At 42.9% G+C, this 26,748-nt stretch overlaps 1 protein-coding gene across 1 annotated transcript in view; it reads right to left on the reverse strand.

The window, feature by feature from the left end:
* Positions 1-26,748, reverse strand: part of exoc2 (exocyst complex component 2) — a 67,133-nt gene that overhangs the window by 715 nt on the left and 39,670 nt on the right. The window contains exons 12-26 of the mRNA XM_089000038.1: positions 20,806-20,916; positions 20,539-20,663; positions 19,775-19,843; positions 19,549-19,706; positions 19,344-19,465; positions 17,712-17,773; positions 11,899-11,979; positions 11,554-11,613; positions 10,006-10,067; positions 9,859-9,925; positions 9,211-9,327; positions 6,521-6,662; positions 1,252-1,307; positions 1,053-1,175; positions 899-960 (exon numbers count right to left, since the gene is read on the reverse strand). Of these exons, the coding sequence (XP_088856164.1) occupies positions 899-960; positions 1,053-1,175; positions 1,252-1,307; positions 6,521-6,662; positions 9,211-9,327; positions 9,859-9,925; positions 10,006-10,067; positions 11,554-11,613; positions 11,899-11,979; positions 17,712-17,773; positions 19,344-19,465; positions 19,549-19,706; positions 19,775-19,843; positions 20,539-20,663; positions 20,806-20,916 (1,417 nt within the window). The remainder of the gene's footprint in view (positions 1-898; positions 961-1,052; positions 1,176-1,251; positions 1,308-6,520; positions 6,663-9,210; positions 9,328-9,858; positions 9,926-10,005; positions 10,068-11,553; positions 11,614-11,898; positions 11,980-17,711; positions 17,774-19,343; positions 19,466-19,548; positions 19,707-19,774; positions 19,844-20,538; positions 20,664-20,805; positions 20,917-26,748) is intronic.

The following is a 26,748-nucleotide window of genomic DNA, read 5'->3' on the forward strand; positions in this document are numbered from 1 at the left end:
GTGTGTGTGTGTGTGTGAGAGAGAGAGACTGTCCGAGTGTGCCTCAATCACCAAGTCCCCACTAAGTGGAAAAAACGGGAGTGTGTGTCTTTCTGTCTGTCTGTCCATCTGTCTGTGTGACTGCCCGTGTGTGCGCGCCTAAATCACAAAGTCCCCACTACAACGCAAAAACGTGTGTGCGTCTTTCTGTCTATCCTTGTGTCCGTCTGTCCATCTGTGTGTGAGAGAGAGACTGTCCGAGTGTGCCTCAATCACCAAGTCCCCACTAAGTCGAAAAAACGGGAGAGTGTGTCTTTCTGTCTGTCTGTCCATCTGTCTGTGTGACTGCCCGTGTGTGCGCGCCTAAATCACCAAGTCCCCACTACACCGCAAAAACGTGTGTGCGTCTTTCTGTCTATACTTGTCTGTCTTTCCATGTGTGTGAGACAATTTGTGTGTGAGCTTCAATTACCAAGTCCTCACTATGCTGATAAAACGTGTGTGTGTGTGTGTGAGGGAGATAGACTGTCTGTGTGTGCGCCTAAATGACCAAGTCCCCACCATGCAAATACTCTGTCCATCTCTATGTGTGTGTGTCATTATGTCTGTCCTTGTGTCTGTCTATCCATCTGTGTGTGCGTGAGAGAGACTGTCCGTGTATGTGGGCCTCAATCACCAAGTCCTCATTATGTAGCAAAAAGGTGTGTGTGTCTTTCTGTCTGTCCCTGTGTCTGTCTGTCTGTCCATCTGTGTGTGTGTATATGTGTCTTTCTTGTCTGTCCATCTGTGTACGCCTCTGCGCGCCTCAAACACCAAGTCCCCACCATGCAGCAAAAACGTGCATGTGTGTGTTTCTGTCATACGCACACACAGTCTTAAATGACAGAGCCAACCGAGTCGTTGACCCGCGTGCGCTTACTTGCTTTCAGCATTCAGGTAGGCCGCGATGGCGTCCCTCAGGGCGCAGAGTTCAAGTCGAGCCTGCGAATCGGCAGTTGAAGTCAAACGTGGCATTCCAAAAAAGCGGGTGGGGGGGGGGGGGTAACTGAGTCGCTCGGAGCGAACAAGAATACCTGCAGGGCGCCGTTTTTGCTGAAGGACGTCACACACTGCATGAGGCGGCACATCTCGTCGGCGACGGTGGCCAGGATTTTGGATAAGACGCAAGGAACCAGGTCCTTGGAGATGGTAAACACCTGCCAGACAGAACATCGGGGATGGAAAGGTGACAAAGGAGCTCAAAGAAAAAAAATAAATCAAAGATTGTCCAACCTCGGCGTGAACGCTGGTGATGTTGACCAAGGCTTCCTTTAAGTAGCTCCTCACCCCTGCAAAAATAATTCTCATTATTATCATCAATGCAAATATCGAACGCCAAAAGCCAATTGAAATCACAAATGTATTCTTCACGCTGATCTGAAACATCCTGAAATTTCCTTTTATTAATTTTTGCTATCGGTGATCACGTGACTATAGTGAAAAAAAAATGATGTGCTTGAATCAGGGTGAAAAATTCATTCATTGACTTGCATTTTGGATTGAACAATATAATAATGATAATAATAATAATAATAATAATAATACAGTGAGACCTCAACTTACAAACACCTTAACTTACAAATTTTTCGTCTTACAAACGTCAAATTTCTGAAAATTAAACCTTATAATAAGCACTATTTTCATAATACACACCAACGACGGCTGGCGGAGTGATCTTCCCCGGAAGCACACGACCGAACAGCATCAGTGGTTAAGTTACCAACAGTCCTTATGGAAGGTGACTCTCCATCCATAAGCCATCAACGACCATCAAAAAGGTAAATAAAACTTTATTTCACACATCACAGTTTATTTCTTTAATTACAGTCCTCATGTAATGCGCCTCTCTTTCCAAACAGCAATTCCCTTTGACATCCAACGCCATTCCATCTAGCCATCAATGACTATCACAAATGTAAATAAAGTGACTTTATGATACAATGCAGTGTATTTCTTTCATTACAATACAATAGCACATTTATTATACATAGAATAAGGTATGTTGTGTGTAGTTTTAAGGCTTATTTAGTTGAAAAGTATATTTTATGGAAACCCGGGAACGGATTATTCCCATTTTAATGGTTTCCTATGGGAAAATGTTTTTTGAGATACACACTTTTCGCCTTACACACTCTGTCTGGGAACCAATTAAGTTCGTAAGTTGAGGTCTCACTGTAATAATAATGATAATAATAATAATAGTAATAATAATAATAATAATGAGGTTAAAATAAAATGAGGCTGGATATTGAAGCAAAATGTTAAAAGATTACTTTTAAAATAATTTAAAGGATAAGTGATTGACAGTATGATTTTTTTAACTGGCAAACGTACAAAAATGCGACCACTGCAGTGCCAGGTTTTTTGTCATTGTCACACAAATTCCAGGACCTATAGAATATTGAGTTTTCGGAAGACATTAGAAACCATAGACTCTCTTCTTTCATTGGTTAAAAAAAAGAGTTAATTCCTAAATTATATGGGTCTGGAGGTATCTGAACTTGAAATGAGGACGGCTGTACAAAATACAATGCAAGACATACATATTGATTTAGTTAGCGCTTTTACAACAACTGAAGCTGTAACAAATTGTTAACATGGACAAAATGCAAATGCTGCCCCCTCGTGTAGGCGAAAAAACAATACCAGAGGTCTGACCAGCGCTCTATCAGCACCCAAGCATGAAAAACCAAAACCCGAACAAATTGCGGAATGGCGCTCTACGTCATATTTTCAATTCCAGAATGAATTCGTGAATGGCAGTGACTGAGTAAAAATATTACCTGTTAAATAATTTAAAGGATAAGTGATTGAAAGTATGATTTTTATTTTTTAATGAGAAGTCCCGACAAACATGACTTTCCCACGCATGTGCAACAAGTGAAAGCATTCCACCCTACAAGCGCAGTATTCCAAAATGTTCCCGTTTCCTATCCAGCCCGCACATTGTGATCAGAGCAAAGCACAACAAAGGTGTTAGCGTCACCAAAACGCCACTTCTTCTTCTTCTCACGCACACGCGCACGTTTCCTCCCAAGGTCAACCGCACGCATGCAAAGCGGTTTGATCTGAGAAGATCGTTCAAGACGCCAAGACCGTCGCGTCTTTTTTTCCGAATAGCGAGCGAATGATCTCAGCGCTGGTTACAGTAAGCGCTCGGCGTTGAACTTTACGCATGCAAGTCGAATTGTCCTCCTACAGGTCTGCCGAGAACTTTGCCGATGATGCAATCTGGGTCAGGAAACTGAGTTGCGGGGGGGATTCTCACCTAGCAAATGGGGCTCGATGGGGCAAGTACAGCTAACCTCATTTTACGAACGCTTTACGAATATTAAATTCACGAGATTATAATCTTGGCAGACGAAGTAGTTTTCGGCGGACGAACCAAACCACACTGCGCCACGGTGGCTGGCAAACTAGTTTTCTTAGAGTGCAGACATTGTTTGTTATCGAGTGGTGCACTTTTGCTATTATGGGACCGAAAAAGACCCCACCACAGGCTAGTGTTCAGCCGAAGAGGACAAAAAAGAAAATGACGGTCGGGAAGAAGGAGAACATCAAAAAAAGCGTTTGTGTGACTTAGCGTCCCAGTACCGGTATGCTAAGTCGACCATTGCTACGTATGGCTAAGGCTGTTTCCGTGTTGTCTAAGCAACGGTCTCAGGCAATAGAAGAGGTTGAAAAATTTATGTTGATTTGGATTAACGAAAAGCAGCTAGCAGGGGACAGTGTGAGTGAGGGTACTATCGCCCAGAAAGCATGGCAACTTGTCTCGGATATCATCAAGAGGCAACTACATCAACGACCATCACAAAGGTCAATAAAACGACTTTATCACACAGTACAGTTGATTTCTTTAATGACTATACAATAGCACGTCTGTGTAAGCTCTCAGTCGTACAGGAGTGGTCCATCGATGAGAAGGTTTCTTCAGCCGTCATCTGTACAAATGTACAAACTCTCAGGTTGGGGGGGCAGAGGACCCCTCCCTGTGGCTCCACTGATTGTTCCTAGTCAGGAATGTAGGAACAATCAGTGGGGCCACAGGGAGGGGTCCTCTGCCCCCCCAACCTGAGAGTAGGGACCTATCATAGCTGTGTCCGGCGCCACCATGTCTGGACATTAGGGATATATAAATAGGGCCGATACGACCAGTCAGACTTTAGTTCGCTGACGAAGCCTCTTGGATAGGAGGCGGAACGTCCGAAACCTTCACATTTGTACAGATGACGGCTGAAGAAACCTTCTCATCGATATACAATAGCACATTTATTATACAAAAAATAAGGTATATTTTGTGTCGTTTTAAAGGACAACCGACGCCACTTTTTTGTTTCTTAACTGACATCAGAAAAACGTTTTATAGCATCTAAAATACCCAAAACACGCAGTACGATATTTTTATTCAAATGCAAAACACCAATAAAAATGACTTAAAGCAGGGGTGCTCATTACGTCGATCGCGATCTACCGGTCGATCGCGGAGGTAGTACTGGTCGATCGCAACGTGACAGTAAAAAAACATTTGTCAGCCTATCAAACGTCCCGTCACTTGATTGACATACAGGGCAACCATTCAGATGACAACTGAATTTTTACCTTTAGGTCGCTGTGCATGCGTAAACAACGGTGCTAAACGCAGCAAAATTTACAAGCTAGTCAGCGAATTCCTCAGATTTCAAGCCCTTGCTAAAACAAATGATCAAGTGATCAAAATGAGTGAGAAACCTGGATAAAGTAAGGGGGTAAAACATATTACTTTCATACGGAATGGGAAAATGTGGAGCGGCATTTTCGGACTGTTCATGGAAAATACGACATTGACTTCAGGCGCCGAAAAGCCAGCTGAGAAAGAGAACGGTGGACGAACTAAAATCCCAGTTGTCCGGACAGCAGTCATTTTTCACTCAACATACTTCAAAAGCGAAAGCCGCCACCGAAGCATCTTTCCGGGTGAGTCACGCCATCGTTAAAAACAATAAGTCCTTCCAAGACGGAGAGATGGTAAAAGAAGCATTCGTTGAAGCAGCTGACTCCTTGTTCAGAGATATTATCTTCAATCAAAGGTCTGCAGCTGTCAAGACATACAGTTACACGGCGCTGTGAAGCCATGGCTGAGGATTTAACCCAGCAAATGTGGAAATACATCGGAGACTGTGAGTGTTCTCACTGCTGAAGTCCAGGGCTCATGGGCAGTTCTGTCACTTACTCACACCGGAAAAGTACCCCAACATGAGGAAATGTGCTACCTCCTTCACTGCATTATTCGGCTCCACTTATCTATGTGTGTCAGCCTTTTCCTATATGAAGATCATTAAGTCCAAATAGCGTTCCACCATGAATGATGAACATTTGGAAATGTGCTTGAGGCTGGCTGTCAGCAGCTACTGTCCGGACTATGCATCCCTGGCTGATTCAATTCAGTGCAAGTCATCAAAGTAAACTCAGGTAATTACAAAAAATGTTAATAGTTAATTATTATGTATATGTAGTTATTATGTGTGTTGTGCAATATTGGTTTATTCGGTTATGCAAGGTACATCAACATACATTGTACATACAAAAAAATTCTTAAAACACTTGAAAATAATTATGTTTTGCATTTTTGTCGTGGGTCGATCATTTTGACTTGGTAGTTTTTATAAGTAGCTCGTATGCTGAAAACATGTGAGCACCCCTGACTTACAAGTGTCCAAAATCTGCAAAAAATTGAGCTGCGAATTGGGCATTTTCAGAAAGTCCCGCCCCCAGTTCGTGACTTCACGCCAAGACGTCTTGCATTGCTGAAAAATCAAAACAATGGCTTCAGATTCGGAAAATATGCTTTCTTGTGACACATCCAGTTATGAATATGATTCAAATAGTTCTGAAGAGGAAAGCATACAAGTTTGCAATCGATTAAAGATTTTTTTCCGTGTCATTTTGAGGCGGGGGGGAATGTCGCACCCAAAATTGGCGACCAGCTCCCGTGAAGAATGAATCAGCCCGTTTCCAAAGGCTGATAAATTCCTTCCATGGAGCTTGGACGCCCTCTTCTGGCGGCTTTTGGGTGCAACATCAAGGTTTTCAGACAAACAGTACAGCAAAATACATTGACGTGATGAAGGACTGCTACAATGTGTCTTTTTGTCGGTCAGGGGGGGGCGGTCTTTTCGTGACGTCACATACGGACTCGTCACCAATTCAAAAACAAGACTTGCTGAATATTCAGCGCGAGTCTTAAAACGTAAAATTTAGCTATATGCGGTGGAATCTTCGTAGAATATGCTCAGTAGAAGTCATTTGAAGCCATTTTACAAATTATGGACACAACTTGTCCGGAGACGTCGGTTGTCCTTTCAGGCTTATTTAGTAGAAAATTATATTTTATGGGGACCTGGAAACAGATTACTCTCATTTTTAATGGTTTCCTATGGGAAATAAATGTTTGCTAGATGAACTTTTCGCCTTACACACACTTTCTGGGAACCAATTAAATTCGTAAAATGAGGTATGACTGTACCTGTCGGGGGTGCACAGTCCCTCCAGTCGAAGTAGCCGGCGTAGATGCCCGGTTCCAGTGAGCCGGCAATCGGGTCGGCTCTCCGTTCAATGTAAGCGTCAAATAGTTTGTCGTCCAGTTCCCGAACTGCAGCGACGCTCACCTGAGAGGTAGGCCACAGAAAAAAAATGGCGGTCGGCGGAGTTGGGTGACATTGAGACGTCGGCGGCGTGTATGCAGAGAGACAAAAACACACACAAGGACTGTTTGCATCTGGTATTTGGTTTTCATTCGGAAAAAGTCAATAGCGGGCTTCTTCTTCATAATACAATAGTAGGAATGGCTTTGAGTGTTTCGTAAGATCACTTCTGTGATTTCTTGTGGTCGATATGTTAACATTAACTCATTCACTGCCATTCACAAATTGATTCGGGAATTGAAAATACAGTATGACGTAGAGCGCCATTCCTGAATTTGTTCGGATTTTGTTTTTTTCATGCTTGGCTGCCGATAAAGTGCTGGCCTTCCACAAGGGGGCTGCATTCCTCCTTCGTCCATGTTAGCGCTTTGTTCCAGCTTCAGATGTTGTAAAAGCGCGATTTGTTATTTTTTTGTTTTGTTTGTTGTTTTACTTTATGTTACTTCTGGGTTGAGTGAACGCTGGCGCGTGTGGCTGCCGCTGCTCACCCGCAGAAAAAATATCCCGTGACTGTAAAGTGTCCTTGAGAGCTTTGAAAGGCGCTTAGAAATGAAATGTATTATCATTATTATTATAGAAACCAATATGTATTGTATTTTGGACATCCGCCCCCATTTCAAGATCAGATAACTCCAGGAATTAACTCTTTTTTCTGATTAAAGAAGAGTGTTTTAAGTTTCTAACACTGGATTGAATGTTTATGTCGTCGTAAAATTCAATATTCTGTGGGTCCTGTAATTCCAGTGATAATGACAAAAACCCTGGCACTGGAGTGGAACACATTTTTCCACATCATCTGGCAGTCAATGAGTTAAAATGAGAAGCGATCGGTTGAGCTCCTCGGACTCATGTGCTACCATTTCTCACAGAACGGATTTAAAACAAGTTGAGAGTCAAGTTGTTAGTTTAGAGCTAACGTCGGACTTGTCATCAGCGTCGGTTCCCACGGCGACCCTTGACCCAAACGGAGCCATCAATCAATTGTTTTTTTTTTACATTTTTTTATATCCGATATATCACCTATCCAAAACTCCAATTTTGGAAGAGTTCCATCTGTAATGAAACTTTAAAACTCGAAATAGCAATTTCAAAGAAAAGGACTTGGATCAGAAAGCGATACCGAATCTTTCCTTGCTTTGTGAATCAAACATGAGTCACGGTGTGAAACCTGACAAGGTTTTCGGTCGCTGTTACGATGACGAGGGCGGGCCAAAATAAAACTTCGCACATATGTGGTCTGACTGAGACAGATGACCACGGTATGCAAATTGCAAATGACTCACGAATGGTTGAGATGATTAAAATGGCAGATTAAAATGGATGGTTAAAATGGCTGGATGGCATATTAATATGGCTGGACGGCAGATTAAAATGGCTGAATGGCAGATTAAAATGGATGGCAGATTAAAATGACAGATTAAAATGGCTGGATGGAAGATTAAGACAGATGATTAAAATGGCTGCATGGCAGATTAATATGGCTGGACGGCAGATTAAAATGGATGGCAGATTAAAATGACAGATTAAAATGGCTGGATGGAAGATTAAGACAGATGAGTAAAATGGCTGCATGGCAGATTAAAATGTCTGGATGTCAGATTAAAATGGATGATTAAAATGGCCGCATGGCAGATTAAAATGGATGGCAGATTAGGATGGATGATGAAAATGTCAGATTAAGATGGATGGCAGATTAAAATTGCAAATTAAAATGGATGGCAGATTAAAATGGATGATTAAATCGGCTGGATGGCAGATTAAAATGGCATATTAAAATTGATGATTAAATTGGCTGGATGGCAGATGAAGATGGCTGGATGGCAGATTAAAATGGCTGGAAGGCAGATTAAAATGGATGGAAGATTAAAATGGCAGATTAAAATGGCTGGATGGCAGATTAATATGGCTGGACGGCAGATTAAAATGGCTGGATGGCAGATTAAAATGGATGGCAGATTAAAATGTCTGGATGTCAGATTAAAATGGATGATTAAAATGGCTGCATGGCAGATTAAAATGGATGGCAGATTAAAATGGCAGATTAGGATGGATGATTAAAATGTCAGATTAAGATGGATGGCAGATTAAAACTGCATATTAAAATGAATGTCAGATTAAAATGGCAGATTAAAATGGATGATTAAAATGGCTGGATGGCAGATTAAAATGGCAGATTAAAATGGATGATTAAAACGGCTGGATGGCAGATTATGGTGGATGGCATTAAAATGACAGATTAAAATGGCTGGATGGCATATTAAAATGGATGATTAAAATGGATGGATGGCAGATGAAGATGGCTGGATGGCAGATTAAAATGGATGGCAGATTAAAATTGTAGATTAAAATGGCTGGATGGCAGATTAAAACGGATGGTAGATTAGAATGGCAGATTAAAATAGCAGATTAAAATGGCGGATTAAAATGGCGGATTAAAATGGATGCTTAAAATGGCAGATTAGGATGGCAGTTTGGCGAAAGAGGAAGTTTTTAGCGTAAACGTTCCACTGACTCGTGTGATCTTCTCGGCGCCTGTCAATCCGTGTTTCTCAAAGTGATGAGCCAGGTTGAGGAAGGTGTGCCTCTCCAGGTAGTGGCAGTTGCTGAGGACGATAAGCAAGCGTTGTTCCTGTGGAGACAGTCACAGAATCGATGTTTACAGACGTTTTCTTTTTCAAACATACCGTAATTTAGCATCATCCCGAACAAACCGAAAGCTACCGACTAGGCCCTGGAAAAATGTTGTGCCTTATTGACACCCGCAAAATAGGTCGGTAACATTTGGCGATCAATACGTCTGTGTAAACTCTCAGTCGTACAGGAGTGGTCAGTCCATCGATGAGAAGGTTTCTTCAGATATCATCTGGACTTCTTTGAAGGTGTCGGACTTTTCGCTCCTTATCCGAAAAGCTTCATCAGTGAACTAAAGTTGTGCTGGTCGCTCTGGCCATATATATATATATCCCGAATGGACAGAGGTGATGGCTCCCTGCTCTAAGGTTCGAGGGAGCCTCAGACTACACCCTGAAGCTAACCTGATGACTTCTTTTGTTCTGTCTGATTATGTTCTATGACTGGCTCTGATTGCCCCATACGCTCTGGTATCACCCCATCAGCATGGCAAAGCCTAAGTGATGTAAAAAAATGAAATGGTGCTTACAGATGTTGGACTGGAGCGCTCTGACGTGTTTTTGTAGCGATCGGGAGAGGACAGATCCATGGAAATGCTACAACAAACACAAAGGTTATCGCAACACATAGTCCATCGGGCCCACCGCATGATTGTAAAATCTTTCCTGAAACTTACTGAGATGGATTCGCGTCTCCATCTTGGTTGGTGCTGAGCTTTTCCAGGCAGCTGATAAAGACCTAACGTGGACATGGGACATTCTTGGTCACACATGCTCTGTTGGCATGCGTAAACGCTACTCGTGTAGCGTGCTAGCTTTTCACATACAGTAAAGTCGCGTTATATCGATATCGGTTATATTGATAGTACTGCTTATTACGATACTATTTCTATGAACGCAAGGAGAAAATTTACATGCCGCAGGATCGGATATATCGATAGTCCGGTTATATCGATATTTTTTCCGACTCCCGAGAATATCGATATAACGAGACTTTACTGTATTTGGGATTGATCATCTGTCAATCAGATAGTTGCGAACCTGGGACAGATAACAATCGCGTGGTATTGCACATCTGACCGCAAACGCGGTAGACATGTAAACAGAAACCAAAATGTGCAAGTGGGGTCTCTTTGCATTAATTCATTCATCCACCCATCCATTCATTCATGTATCCATCCAAACCCACCCACCCACTAATGACTAAACCAACCCCAAACATCTATCCATCCAATCCATGCAACCAAACTAATCCATCCATCCAACCACCGAATCCATTCATCCATCCAAAACCATCCATCCATCCACCAGAAGCCATCCATCCAATCCATCCAACCACTGAATCCATTCAACCATCCATCAATCCAACCACCCAAAACCATCCATCCATTCAAGCCGTCCAACCACCTAATCCATTCATCCACCAGAAGCCATCAATCCAACTAACGAAATCAATCCAACCACCTAATCCATTCATCCATCCACCCAAAACCATCCATCCAATCCATTCAAACACCCAAACCATCTAACCACCCAAAATTCATCCATCCACCCAAAGCCATTCATCGGTCCATCCACCCCTTCATCCAATCCATCTAACCACCCAATCCATTCATCCAACCACACAAAACCATCCATTCAACCCATCCAACAAACCTAATCCATCAATGCAACTACCCAATCCATCCATCCATCCACCCAAACACATCTAGCCACCCAAACCCATCCAACCTAATCCATCCATCAATCTAAACACCCAATCTATCCAACTCAACCCATCCATCAATATAACATCCCAATACATCCATGCATCCATTTATCCAACCACCCAAAACCATCCATCCATTGAACCCATCCAACAAACCTAATCCATAAATCCAACTACCCAATCCATCCATCCATAAATCCAAATCATCCATCCATTTATGGAAACCCATCCATCCATCTAACCTAATCCATCCATCAATCGAACCACCCAATCCATCCATGCATCCAACCACCCAAAACCATCCATCCATTCAACCCATCCGACAAACCTAATCAATCAATCCAACCACCCAATCCATGCATCCATCCCGACAGCAGCCAGAACGCAGATGAGTATTTTTGCCATATATTGGCAGAGCACCGTGGGTGTACATTGTTGTTTAAACAAAATGTCTGACATTTTGTTTGCCAGTAAAAGTCCAAAAACGTCGCGCTGAATGGACATAAAAAGTCCTCACCTTCATGATGCTCACACAAACGTCGGTGGCCTGGTCTTGAACTTGGTCCAGCTGGAGGATCTGGGGAAACGGGGGCATGTGAAATACTATATCATTGGCTCTTTTGACATTTGTCACTCAAATTTCGCTTTCATATCATCTTTGTTTATATCAACGAGCGTAAATCTCATCATCGAGAGGTCCAATTTCAACAGCGGAAAGTGTCAAAAATGGCGGTACAGGATTATATCAAAACGTGGGTGTCACTCAGAACGACCACAAAAAAAAGTCAGCAAAGAAGCAAAAGCGACAAGCAGGAATGACGTCATGCCGATGATTTCTTGCAAGCGCCGATTACAATCTTACGTTGATCTCGCCTGATTTGATCTCCAGAGGCTCTTTGAGTGACTGCAGCATCTGGACCACACACTGCTCGAACTGAGACGGCTGAGCAGATTGAGAATACAATATGTGAAATCAAAAAGTAGACAACCTTCACTTGTTTCAGATGAATAGATGTGCAGGTATTCCTACATCAACTCATTCACTGCCAGATGATGTGCAAAAAAATGTGTTCACTGCAGTGCCAGGGTTTTTGTCATTGTCACTCGAATTCCAAGACCCACAGAAAATTGACTTTTAGGACGACATAAACATTCAATAATAATAATAATAATAATACATTTCATTTCCAAGCGCCTTTTAAAACTCTCAAGGTCACTTTACAGACACAGGATAGGTTTTTCTGTGGGTGAGAAGCGGCAGCCACACGCGCCAGCGTTCACTCAACTCAGAAGTAACTCGGATAGAAAGCAAGATAGCTAATAGATAGCTAACAGATAGCTAACTAGGCCTTCACTCAACCCGGAAGTAACTGAGATAGAAAGCCAGCTAGCTAATAGACAGCTAATAGATAGATAAGTAACTTGGATAGAAAGCTACTTAGCTAATAGATAGCTAACAGATACCTAGCTACAGTGAGGTGCGGTGAGGTGCATGGCTGGTGAGGCACTGACGTCATCAGTCAGATTTACAAACATCCATCCATCCATCCATCCATCCATCCATCTTCTGCCGCTTATCCGGGGTCGGGTCGCGGGGGCAGCAGCTTCAGTAGGGAAGCCCAGACTTCCCTCTCCCCAGCCACTTCTTCCAGCTCGTCCTGGCGGACCCCAGGCGTTCCCATGCCAGCTGGGAGACATAGTCTCTCCAGCGTGTTCTGGGTCGTCCCCGGGGTCTCCTGCCAGTGGGGAATGCCCGGAACACCTCGCGAGGGAGACATCCCGGGGGCATCCTAATCAGATGCCCGAGCCACCTCATCTGACTCCTCTCGATGTGGAGGAGAAGCGGCTCGACTAGATGGCGCCGCGGATGGCAGCCTCGGTGACACGCTCCCTAGTATTGTTCCTGGTTTTGTCATTTTCATTTGTTTTTTGCGATCCTACGCGACTCAGTTACACGAGGGAAGAGTTACTGAGCATTGGGGAATCCACTCTTGGACTATTTTCACCGACACACCAAAATCTACAAGGTTTTTCGGGGCTGCTCGCGAGCGGCGTAGCAGCTCTGTACGGAGCTTTGAGACGCCGGCGTAAGAGGGGGAAGCGAGCCGGCGTTCTCGTCAAGCTTCGGCAGCGTGGATTTCGAACGCCGCTCCCATCGATCCACCTCGCTAATCTACGCTCACTACCAAACAAGATGGACGAACTTCTGCTTCTCACAAAGACCAATAAAACGTTTGCCCGCTCTGCCGCGCTGTGCTTCACTGAGACTTGGCTCAGTGGCCGCCACCCGGATTCCGCACTACACCTACCCGGATTCCGTCTCCTTCGGGCCGACCGTGATACGGAGCAATCGGGGAAACCCAAAGGCGGTGGACTATGCTTCTACATCAACGAAGAATGGTGCACCGATGTCACGATGCTCGACGCACACTGCAGCCCTGGTTTGGAATCGCTGTCTCTCAACTGCGAGCCATTCTACTCGCCACGTGAGTTCGCTTCCTTTATTCTCGTTGCCGTGTACATCGCGCCACAAGCTAATGCTAACGCGTGTATACAAACGCTAGCGGACCATGTAAACCATCTCGAACTAAAATATCCAGAATCACCCCTGATCATTTTGGGCGATTTTAATCAAACACGTTTGAACCGTGAACTTCCCAAATATAAGCAGCATATTGACTGTTTCACCAGAGGAGAAAACATTCTAGATCATTGTTACACAGCACTCAAAGGCGCATACCGGTCTGTTGCGCATGCAGCATTGGGTCTTTCTGACCACTATTTAATCCACTTAATTCCCACATACAAACAGAAACTCAAATGTGTAAAACCAGTAGTCAAGACAGTTAAAACATGGACAGATGAAGCAAAGTTATCGCTACAAGAATGCTTAGACTGCACTGATTGGAGCGTCTTTGAAACTTCAACGGGCACATTGGATGAATACACAGACACTGTAACATCATACATCAGTTTCTGTGAGGACATGTGTGTACCAACAAAGTCCTTCCGCTCATTCAACAACAACAAGCCATGGTTCACTCCCAAACTCAGGCAGCTTAGGAAAGAGAAAGAATCCGCATTTAAAAGCGGCGATCGAGCAGTTTACAAACTCGCCCGAAACAGGCTGACGAAGGAAATTAACATCGCAAAGAAAAGTTATGCGGAGAGGCTTAACAAACAGTTCTCCGCTAACGACTCTGCATCGGTGTGGAATGGCCTGAAAGCAATAACAAATTATCGTTTACCTTCCCCCCAAGCAGTGTACAACAATGGTATGGCTGATGAGTTAAATACATACTTTTGCCGATTTGAAAAGGACACCACCATTTCCCCGGTCTGCCCACCATTACCAGAAACTACCGTATCTCCGCCCTCTGCCCTACAGATCCACGAACTGGACGTTAGACGGCTCTTCAAGCAGCAAAAGATCAAGAAAGCTGCAGGACCTGACAGAGTGTCCCCCTCCTGCCTGAGAGTCTGCGCTGACCAGCTGGCTCCGGTCTTCACACAAATCTTCAACAGATCCCTGGAGCAGTGTGAAGTCCCATCCTGCTTCAAACAGTCTACTATCGTCCCAGTTCCAAAGAAACCAGCACCCTCGGGATTGAACGACTATAGAGCTGTCGCTCTGACGTCTGTGGTCATGAAGTCCTTTGAACGCCTCGTGCTGAACCACCTAAAGAACATCACCGGACCTCTGCTAGATCCTCTTCAGTTTGCCTACCGGGCAAACAGGTCTGTGGAGGATGCAGTCAACATCGGACTGCACCACATCCTCGACCACCTTGACAACACAGGAACCTACGCAAGGATCCTGTTTGTGGACTACAGCTCTGCGTTCAATACCATCATCCCAGAACTCCTCATCCCCAAACTTCTCCAGCTTGGTGTGTCCGCCACGATCTGCCAGTGGACCCTCAGCTTCCTGACAGGACGGACACAACAGGTCAGACTGGGAAATATATCATCCACGACACGAACCACGAGCACTGGAGCCCCGCAGGGATGCGTCCTCTCTCCATTGCTCTTCTCTCTCTACACGAACGACTGCACCTCAACGCACCCAGCTGTCAAATTCATAAAGTTCGCAGACGACACCACGGTCATCGGTCTCATCAAAGACGGCGACGAGTCTGCGTACCGACAACAAGTGGAGCAGCTGGAGCTCTGGTGCAGCCGTCACAACCTGGAGCTGAACACGCTCAAGACAGTTGAGATGATGGTGGACTTCAGGAAACATCCATCACCACAGCTACCCCTCACACTATCCAACTGCCTGGTGTCAACCGTTGAGACCTTCAAGTTCCTGGGAATCACAGTCTCCCAGGACATGAAGTGGGAGGTCAACACCAACTCTATCCTGAAAAAGGCCCAACAGAGAATGTACTTCCTGAGGCTGCTAAAGAAGCATGGCCTGCCACAGGAGGTGCTGCAACATTTCTACACGGCTGTCATCGAATCCATCCTGTGTTCTTCCATCACCGTTTGGTTCGGGGCCGCCACAAAAATGGACAAAATCCGACTTCAACGGACAGTTAGGACGGCGGAAAAAATCATTGGCACCGCCCTACCCACTCTCGAGGACTTGCACACTGCAAGAATCCAAACTAGGGCGCGGAAAATCTTACTGGACCCTCCGCACCCTGCCCACCACCTTTTCCAGCTACTCCCCTCAGGCAGGCGCTACCGATCCATGCGCACCAAATCCAGCAGACATTTAAACAGCTTCTTCCCCAAAGCCATTAACTCTTTGAACTCTTTCAACAGTAGCCAAAATGGAACTGTATAGTGCCACTTAGCAGTTTTTTTGACAACGATACTAGTGCAGCGTGTTCTACCGGAAACAAATTCCTTGTGTGTTCTACATACTTGGCAATAAAGATGATTCTGATTCTGATTCTGATTGGTGTAGGCCCGGCCACCAGGCGTTCGCCAACGAGCCCCATCTCCAGGGAGAGGCCCCGGTGACCCGCGTCCGGGCAAGGGAAAACTGAATCCATTTATCTTTTTCATCATATGGGGTCTTCTGAGTCGTACTTTGTCTGTTTACAAACATATGAACTCCTTATTCAACATTTGATTGGCAACAGTTAATGTGTTTTGTTTAAAATGTCATGTCAACATTTTTTATTTAAAATGTAGAATAGAAAAAAAGAATGAAAAAAAAAACGTTATATCGTGTTACCTTTACTCATAAATGAAGTCCATGCGCCGCTCCTTCTGAAGACAGGCATTGATACCTACTTTGTAGAAGTCTTCCTTATCTTTCTTCAGTTTTAAAAGTCTCTCTATTTGCTTCAATTTAGATATGTAATCCTCCATTTTGAAAATAAGGCGACACGAAAACAACACGAAAAAATGACTGGATGGTTGCACTTCACTTGCTAACTGTTTACTGTAGCTTGCTCTCACTGATTCTATTATTCTGCACCCGAGGAGGCGCAAGAAGAATCTCTGTAATCACCAGCGCCCCCTGTCATGAGGCAGGAGAACTGTGTGCCTCACCTATGCATACAGTTTTGATAGAAATAAAATAAAGTGACTCTACATTATATACACCAGCTAAACTGTAGAAATTTAGTTCATATACTAAAAGTGTTTGAACACTTTAATAGTGAAATGCAGAGGGACAGCAATGCGGTCTCACTGCACAGTAAGCCAGCACAGAGAGCATAGTCATTGCGCAATCCATGGTGAGGCTCAGCCAGCTGCTGCCTCGCCGCTCGTCTCTACTTAGTATTTGAACGGTAAATGTGAAAATTCAGCGACTTTGAAAAAAAAATCCAACAATTGTGAAGTTAAATGGAAAAGAACTTTAAAGTACAAATCACTAAATAAATGGAACGGTTTAATGTATTTTTTCATTTGATGTTTCCATGATGAGCATGATGAGGCACAGCCTCACCTGCCTCCCCTGACTGCACGTCACTGGCTAGCTAGGCCTTCACTCAACCCGGATGTAACTCAGATAGAAAGCTATCTAGCTAATAGACAGCTAATAGATAGCTAAGTAACTTGGATAGAAAGCTAGTTAGCTAATAGATAGCTAAAAGATAGGTAGCTAGGTCTTCACTCAACCCGGAGGTAACTCAGATAGAAAGCTAGTTAGCTAGTAGACAGCTAATAGATAGCTAAGTAACTCGGATAGAAAGCTAGTTAGCTAATAGAGAGCTAAAAGATAGCTAGCTAAGACTTCATTCAAGCCAGACGTATCTCAGATAGAAAGATAGCTAGAATGGCAGTGAATGAGTTAAACACAGCGTTAGAAACTTTAGACAACTTTCTTTCATCAGAAAAAAATAATTAAAATTATTAATTACAAAAATAATTAAAGTTATATGGGTCTGGAGTTATATGATCTTGAAATGAGGGCCCCTGTACAAAATACAATACTATACATCCATATTGGTTTATATAGCACTTTAACAACAGCTGAAGCAGTAACAAAGCGCTAACATGGACAAAAAGGGAAATGCTGCGCCCTTGTGGAACATTGCCAGAGGTTTGACCAGCGCTTTATCGGCACCCAAGCATGAAAAACCAAAACCCAAATAAATGGGCGCTGGCGCTCTACGTCATATTTTCAATTCCCAAATACATTTGTGAATGGCAGTGAATGAGTTAAAAAAAGATCTATTGAAGGTTCAGCAACAAAATGTGCCGCATCCTTACCAGCCTGGTCAGGCCTTCGTTGTCTACCACCCAGTCTTCCTTCTCGGCCAGGCACTTGACATCTGGAAAAGATATAAATGAAGCTCGGCAGATGTTTTCTTCCAATTAGAAATGGGTCACAGATACCCAGTTCTTATAACTTGCTGGATAAAATGCCACTTGCACGTAAAAGGGCCTATATCGAGGTAATTTGAGTAGCGAAAAGAAAATTACAATGTGATAAAAGAAGAAAAAAATGAGATGTCTGAAGTCACAACGTAGGTAGCAAAACAAAAGCAATTCACTCTTCTCAAATTGGTTATATTTAACCACAAGTGAAACCGAGCTACAGTATTGTCAAACTTTCGCAATTATTTATTTTCATCTACAGTCCAACCTGGGTTTTCGACCATAATCCGTTCCAGAAACCCATTCGCCAAACCATTTGTTTGAAAACCAAAACATTTCCCACTAGAATCAATGTAATCAATATCTGCTTGTTTTCATTCGTGATTGAGGAATAAAAAAAACCACGTCGACTCACGTTATAAAATAATAATTTCCGATTTGTGGAGATCTTAGCCAAAAACGTCTGCTTCTTCGTTAAAAAAAACTTTATTGAACAACACGAACGCGTCAGTCACATTGAGACGCGACACCAGGAAGTGACGTAGAAAGAAGCGGAGGAGAGTCCAGTAGTGCATTCGGGTGTGCTCAGTTTGGTGGAGAACCCATTCTCGGTTGTAAACCGAGGCATACAAAAACTCAAATGTTTTGGTCAAAAACCAAATGGTCGAAAACCGACGTTGGAAAAACAGACGTTAGACAACCGAGACATTGGAAAACTGAGACGTTGGAAAACCGAGACGCTCCGAAAACCGAGACGTTTCGAAAACCGAGACGTTGGAAAACCGAGACGTTGGAAAACGAGACGTTTCGAAAACCGAGATGTTCGAAAACTGAGACATTCGAAAACTGAAACGTAAAAAAAAACCAGACTTTCAAAAACAGAAATGTTAAAAAAAACGAGACGTTCGAAAACAGAGACGTTATAAAAAAACGAGACATTCGGAAAACCGAGACGTTCGAAAACCGAGATGTTCGAAAACCGAGACGTTTCAAAAACTCAGACGGTTCGAAAACCGAGACGCCAGAAAACCGAGACGCCGGAAAACCGAGACGTTCGAAAACTGAGACGTTTGAAAACCGAGACGTTGGAAAACCGAGATGTTCGCAATCTGAGAAAACCGAGACGCTCGAAAACCGAGACGTTCGAAAACTGAGATGTTTGAAAACCGAGACGTTCGAAAACCGAGACGTTCGAAAACCGAGACGTTCGAAAACCGAGACGTTCGCTAAGCAACGTTTGACTGTACGTGAAAGTTGAGGTACTCGCTAGCAGATGTTTGTTGTGCAAAAATCAGGAACAGTTTGGTGTTCATCATGTGCAGGGGTACCCAAGAGGTCCATCGCGATGGACCGGTAGATTGCGGACTACTCCGACGTCCGTCGCAAGGAATGCACCCAAAACATCCTATCAGTTCCGCGGGATGGCGTTTGATTGAAAAGTAGATCTTTGTTCAGAAAAATTTTGTGTGCTTCTACGACAGACTCGGCTTGGTTCTGTTGGCCTTCTTTGAAGGCTTCGCTCACCATCCGCGGTGTGCAGCAGGGTCACCATCAGGCAGTGAACTCTCAAGTCCAGTAGCAGATCCTGGATGACCTGCAACAGATCGTTGGGGATCTCCAACGCAGATAAAGCTTCGTAGCAAGCCCTGGAGAGTCAGAAATTAAGATTAGAGTCCAGACCTAGAAACCTAAGCCAAAATGGTCGATGGATTCACAGTCTGGACACCACCTGACGGTATGAATGATTTGCGTGATCCAGGTACCAGGAAGTTCCGTCTTGTTGTGCCAACCTCCATAAAGGTTTTGCTCGCCTTGCGGCAGCGTGTTAACTAGCAGGGCCCCTCGGACTAGCTTCACCAACCGATTGGTCAATTCCTCGATCATTTTCTACGCAGGCAGAAAAAAGGGGAACTTAGATTCCGAAGTTCGGATATCGGCGGGATGAGATTGCGTACTTTAAAGTCGCTCTGCCTTTGGCGGGCGTTCTTCTTGGATTTTTCCACTTGGCCTGATTTCTCTCCGGTCTGTAGAAGAAGAGACAAAGGGGGGTTAACAGCATTCGGCGGTTTTGATATCTTCTCAAAGTAGTGGTAGAGCGTCAAGGACTGCAAGGCTTTCTCTGCTGGCCTGAAAATGTTGGAATCACAGTATGATATTTTGTCCACGAATTCTTCTGAAATAATTCCAAATTGTCTTTCAGCTTCCTTTCATTGTTTTTCCCCTGCTGTGTTTTGGTATTGAAGCATTGAACCAATCACATTTCAGCCATGATTTGTTACCAAGGTCAGAAATCGACGCGAGCGCCTTCACAATCAGTTCTGCTGGCCCTCAAACATCAAATAAGTGTAGATTCAATTGCTGCCTTAGCCAAAACGATTTCCAGTTGGCGACACCAAGGCCTTCTTGCAGGCCCGGGGAAGTGATTTCCTAACACTACCCTCTAATGGACTTGTAGTCAATCACACCACAATTTTTATATGAGTCGCAGTCGTTACTTGAACCAATCTGATTTGGAGTTGGCGACATGAAGGTCTTCTGGGAGGCCAGCTAACACTACCCGGTGTGTAAATCTTATATTAAAATATACATATATACATACAATACATATTTATTTATATAGCGCTTTAATTAATTTTTGGATTGATTCAGACATAGCACTACTGAAGGCCCTAGCTGTGAAATGCCTGGCCCGTGGCTGTCTGAAAGCAACTAAGCTTACCTCACTGAAAAGACTGCCGTTCACGTAAGAGATCCAAAGCTTCCAGAAGTTGGGCAGTTGGCCGATCACCACATCCGAAAGCTTTTCCACAAACTGCACCTGCTGAGGCGTTTCAAAGCGCCAATCTGGTAAGGATCAACGATCGAATGTTGAGTTAGCAGATCGTTCCTAACCAGGAGGTATAATTCGTTGTTTAAATGTTGGAGATGGAGCTTCGTTAAGAGTTGCTGGAAGCCAACTGGAGGTGGAAAGCGTCTTGGCTCTCACCGCTCGGTCGCATCTGAAGGCTACCACCTCTCTTCAAAGACGACGATCGGCCCAGCCTGCCGAGGACTGACTGACGGGTATCCCCCTCGAGATCCGCAACTCCGACACGCACTGAAAAAAAAAACAGATGGCAAAATGAGGAAAGGGGGCGCATGGAAAAAAAATGAAGTCCAAGGAACACTAATATCAAATAGAGTGATACCTCGGCTTACGAACGCTATAGCTCACAAACCTTTCGCCTTACGAACATTAAATTCGCGAGTATATAATCTTGGCATATGAACTCGTTTTCGGCGGATGAACACCAAACCATACGGTCGAACAGCGCCACGGTGGCTGGCGGACCAGTTTTCCACACCCACTTTCTTTGAGTGCAGACATGGTTTGTTATCGTGTGGAGTACTTTTGCTATTATGGGACTGAAAAAGACCCCACCACAGGCTAGTGTTAAGCCGAAGAGGACACACAAGAAAATGACGGTCGAGCAGAAGAAGGAGCGCACACCAAGTGTGCGTTTGTGTGACTTAGCGTCCCAGTACGTGAAGTTGACCATTTCTACATGTGGCTAAGAGTGTTTCTGTGTTGTCTCAGCAACGGTCTCAGGCAATAGAAGAGGTTGAAAAACTGTTGATTTGGATTAACAAAAAGCAGCTGTCAGGGGACAGTGTGAGTGAGGGTATTCTCGCCGAGAAAGCACGGCAACTTCACTCAGATATCATCAAGAGGCAACTACGTCAACGACCATCACAAAGATAAGTAAAACGACTTTATTATACACTACAGTTTATTCCTTTCATGACAATACAATCGCACATTTATTATACATAAAATAAGGTATATTTTGTGTAGTTTAAAGGCTCATTTAGTAGAAAAGTATGTTTTATGAGGACCTGGGAACGGATTATTCTCATTTTTAATGATTTCTTATGGGAAATAAAGGTTCTGCAGACGAACTTTTCGCCTTACACACACTTTCTAGGAAGCAATTAAGTTCGAAAACTGAGGTATCACTGTAATGGGACATTTTTGTAATTCTGCATTCCTCGATTATCTTAGCAACCTTTTGGATTAAACAATCAATCTTCGATCCTCCACCCCCACTTTCTTTTCTGTTCCATTACAAAAGCTAAAAAAGATGAATGGTTATTTTTGAGAGCTGGGGTTTGACACACCGGCATTTCCCCCCCACGTCGTCCACCAGATGGCAACATGGAGCTGTGTGGGCTTCATCAACAACCGTTTTAGGATCTTTGTTTTTTTTAACCTCTTGGGGTGGGGGGGTAAAGGTCAGGGGTTACCAGAAATACTTGTCAACTGTGGGCACGTAGAGTGACACAGTATTTAGGATGAAGTGCTATTAAAATAAATGTGACTTGACTTGATTTAAAAAAAAAAATCAACAAACGAATATTTAATCAAGGCAGTTTTATTTCGATATCATATTTCATACACATGACTAGAACTATATGTGCCTCGCGTAAGCAAAAGGGCCGTTTCTCATATACCCATACAGCACGTCTGATATGTTAAAATTTTATTTTCACACCAATGTTTTCTCTCATTAGAGGGATGAGAGCTGGTGTTGTTCCAGGTGTTGGCTGAGAGGTGTCGACAAGCGCCTGCGTGTGTGTGTGTGTGTGTGTGTGTGTGTGTGTGTGTGTGTGTGTGTGTATGTGCGTGCGTGAGAGAGAGGGATAGAGAGCGATGGAGAGAGAGTGAGAAAAAGAGAGCAAGAAAGAGAGGAACAGTGAAAGAGAGAAACAGAGGAGAGAGAGGGCTAGCTAGATACCTAGCTAGTTAAATAGATACAGACAGAGAGAGTGAGAAAGAGAATGAGAGAGAAAGATAAAGAGATACCTTGCTAGATAACTTGAGAGAGAAACAGAGAAAAAAACTACAGAAAAACAGGAATAGAGAGAGCTAGCTAGCTACCTAGCTAAATAGATAGAGAGACAGAGAGAGTTAGAAAGCTAATCAGAAAGAGAGAGGAAAATGAAGAGATAGCTTGCTAGCTAGATAGAGAGATGGAGAAACAGGGAGTAAATAGAATGGGAGAAAAAGTGAGGAAGAGAGAGAGCTAGCGACTAAGCTAGCTAAATAGAGAAAGAGGGAGTGATAGCGAGAGAGAAAGAGTGAAAGATCTTGTTAGATATCTAGCTAGAGAAAGAGAGAAAAACAGAGAGAGAGACCAAAAGAGAAAAAGCTAGCTAGCCAGTAAGCTAGCTAGCTAACTATCATGCTAGGTAGAGAGAGAAACAGTGAGAGAGCGATAGAGAGAAAAACAGAGACCAAGAGCGACTAAGACAGAAATAGCTAGCTAGCCGGTTGGCTACCTAGCTAGATAAGTATCTAAATAAATAGAGGTAGAGAGAGAAAGTGAGAGTGAGAGCGAGAGAAAGAAAGAGAAAAAGATAGAAATAGACAGAGAGAACGAGAAACGATTAGCTAGCTAGCCAGCAAGAGAGAGAGAGAGAAATAGAAGAAATTGTAAACATGGATCAGTTTCACATTGCAGCTTAGAAATGGCCGTTCGATTTCATTCGTCTCATAACACAAAGTTAAAATGTGCGAGACAACGCTACGTTTGAACTATCGTTTTATTGTCACGTTCCAATGTAGCCATTGAAGCGGGGCGGGTACTGGATAAGGTGTTAATTCAAACTCTTTCTAAAGCAGTACTGATTGAGCTTAATAGCAACCTGATGTCTCCTTGTCAAATTCCAAAAACCAGAGTCCTTCTCTAATTATTCGCTGACAAAGGCATTTTCCGATGAACTAATTTCCCCTCTGCCGCCTCGTCAATTGTATTGACGTTGGCAGAAGAAGCGGCGTTCAGGAAATAGGAGAACCGCAACCTATAATTGAATCAGGGCGCATTCAGATTGGGCGCATGGCGGTTCAGTTCAGGCGTTCGGAGGCTACGCTAACCGTGACGTTGCTTCGAGTAGCATTCGAGAAATGTGCAGCCCGTTGACTTGAAGGCGTTTACCTGTCGACCTGTGGATGGATGGAAGGAGAATTCAAGCGGTAAAAGGGGAGGGGGTTTGGAAGGTCGGAAGGAGGAAGGAAATGTGAGGCAGAGGCCTGCAGTGGTTGCGGTTTTCCTCAGCGGTGGCTGCTTGAAGGTTGCCCGGGTGAAGGGATGGTTCTAGATATTTAAGAGGCAACACTGTCGGCCAAGAGGTGAGCAGGAAAGACCACAAGGAGTGGAATAGCTCCCAGCTGCTTTTGCGTGAGCAGTGGAGGGAAGGAAGGGGGGGGGGGGGTTGCTGATAGATAAACAAAAGAGAAAGTTTGCGAACTGTCCCCAATGAGTCTACGACGGTCATTTATTGGAGAAGCATCCGTTGGATCTCTGATTTGGACTCTTTCGGTGGAATCAAAGACCACAGGAGCACTCAAATTGGGGTGTGGGGGTAAAATTGGATTGGATTTGCCTTTATTAGTCTCGCAGTGGAGAAATTTACATTTTATTAAAATTCGATAAGATACCACAATACGATAGGATATGATAAGACACCATAAGACACCATAATATCCGAAAAATACGATACGAAAAGATATGATAAAATATGACAATATACGATAGATAAGATGATAAGATATCATAAGATACAATATGATCCGAAAAGATACGATACGAAAAGATATGATAAGATACGATAAGATCTGATAAAATATGACAAGATCCGATAGATAAGATACTATAAGATATGATATGATCCGAAAAGATATGATAAGATACGATAAAATATGACAATATACAATAGATAAGATACTATAAGATATGATAAGATACCACAAGATAACATATGATCCAAAAAGATACAATACGATATGATACGAAAAGATATGAGATACGATAACATCCGATAAAATATGACAAGATACGATAGAAACGATATCATAAACTATAAGATATGATAAGATACATTAAGATATGATATGATTAAAAACATACAATACGATATGATACGAAAAGATACGATAAGATACGATAAAATATGACAATATACAATAGATACGATACCATAAACTATAAGATATAAGATATCATAAGATACGATGTGATCCGAAAAGATACAATGCAATATGATCCAAAAAGATATGATGAGATACGATAAGATTCGATAAAATATGACAAGATACGATAGATAAGATACCATAAACTATAAGATACCATAAGATACGATATGATCTGAAAAAATACAATGAAATATGATCCGAAAAGATATGATAACATCCGATAAAATATGACAAGATAGCTACGGATACCATAAACTATAAGATAGAAGGTACCATAAGATACAATATGATCCGAAAAGATATGATGAGATACGATAAGATTCGATAAAATATGACAAGATACGATAGATATGATACCATAAACTATAAGATATGATAAGATACCATAAGATACAGTATGATCCGAAGAGATATGATTACATACGATAAAATATGATAAGATACGATAGATACAATACCATAAACCAGGGGTGGGCAAACTTTTTGACTCGCGGGCCACAATGGCTTCTAAAATTTGAAAGAGGGGATCATTTGGAGGGAGTGTTTGGGACGGCTATACTAAAGCATTACAGGACAACCGACGTCTCCGGACAAGTTGTGTCCATCATTTGTCAAATCGCTTCAAATGACTTCTACTGAGTGTATTTTACAAAGATTCCACTGCATATAGCTATATTTTACGTTTTAAGACTCACGCTGAATATTCCGGAAATTTTGTTTTTGAGTTGGTGACGAGTCCTTCAGTGACGTGACAGACCTTTCTTGGTCAGGGGCATTACCCTGACCAAGAAAGGACACACTGTAGCAGTCCTTTGATCACGTCAATGTATTTTGTGGTACTTTGTTTGGTCTGAAAACTTCGTGTTGATCCGTGTTGATGGCGAAATTAGAAGGAAAACACATAAATAACGCGATGGTGAATCCTTGTGTGTTGTGACAAAAATGTTGAGCCATTTCCACACGGAGCTTTGTCGCCAACTTCTGCCTTTATTGTGTGCGACACCCCCCACCCCCTGATCCCTCAAAATGACACGGAATACATTCTTTAATCGATTGCAAACATGTATGCTTTCCTCTTCAGAACTATTTGAATCATATTCATAACTGGAAAGCATCTTCTCTGAATCTGAGGCCATTGTTTTGATTCTCGAGCAAGGCATCTCGAGATGTCTTGGCGTGACACCACGTACAAGGGGGCGGGACCTTCTGAAACTGGCCACTTCCAGTTTCGATTTTTTGCAGTTTCAGCACACTTTAAGTCATTTTTATTGGTGTTTTTCATTTGACTATAAAATATATTTTAAATGCTATAAAACATTTTTCTGATGTCAGTAAGGAAACAAAAAAGTGATGTCGGTTGTCTATTAAATGTAGTGTGTGCAAACGTCATAGCACAGTAAGAACACTACAACCCAATTTGGATTGGATTGGCTTCTCGCAGTGGAGAAATTTACATTTCACATCAGCAAAGGGATGAAAGGGATGTTTTTTGATTGATTTATTAAATGTCTTTCAAATGTGAAAAATAGCCCTTATCAGTTCATAAATTTGTCTCAAGGAATATGCAAGATATGGCATTTACATACTATTTTGCAGATACTGGGAGGAGGAAATGTAAATACATTAAAATAACATACGCACTGTGATTTATCAAGATTGCGTCTGTTTTTAATAAGTTTCAATCGAAAGTGGAAAGTTATAGAAATCAACATTGATTGAAAAATGGAATCACTTTTCAACATTCAATACATATTATTACACAATGATGAAAGCAGACAACGCAACGCAAACAATGCATTGTGCACCATGACGGCAAACGACAACTGGAGCAAAATCTTCAGCCACGGAAATTTACCGTAAATTAAGCAAGGTAGCATTTGTGGTATGTACAGCCTTAATTAAAAGAAAAAAAACTAT

The sequence above is a fragment of the Hippocampus bargibanti genome, linkage group LG07, assembly GCF_051943395.1.
Source record: "Hippocampus bargibanti isolate YZ-2025 linkage group LG07, ASM5194339v1, whole genome shotgun sequence".
Classification (NCBI taxonomy): domain Eukaryota; kingdom Metazoa; phylum Chordata; class Actinopteri; order Syngnathiformes; family Syngnathidae; genus Hippocampus; species Hippocampus bargibanti.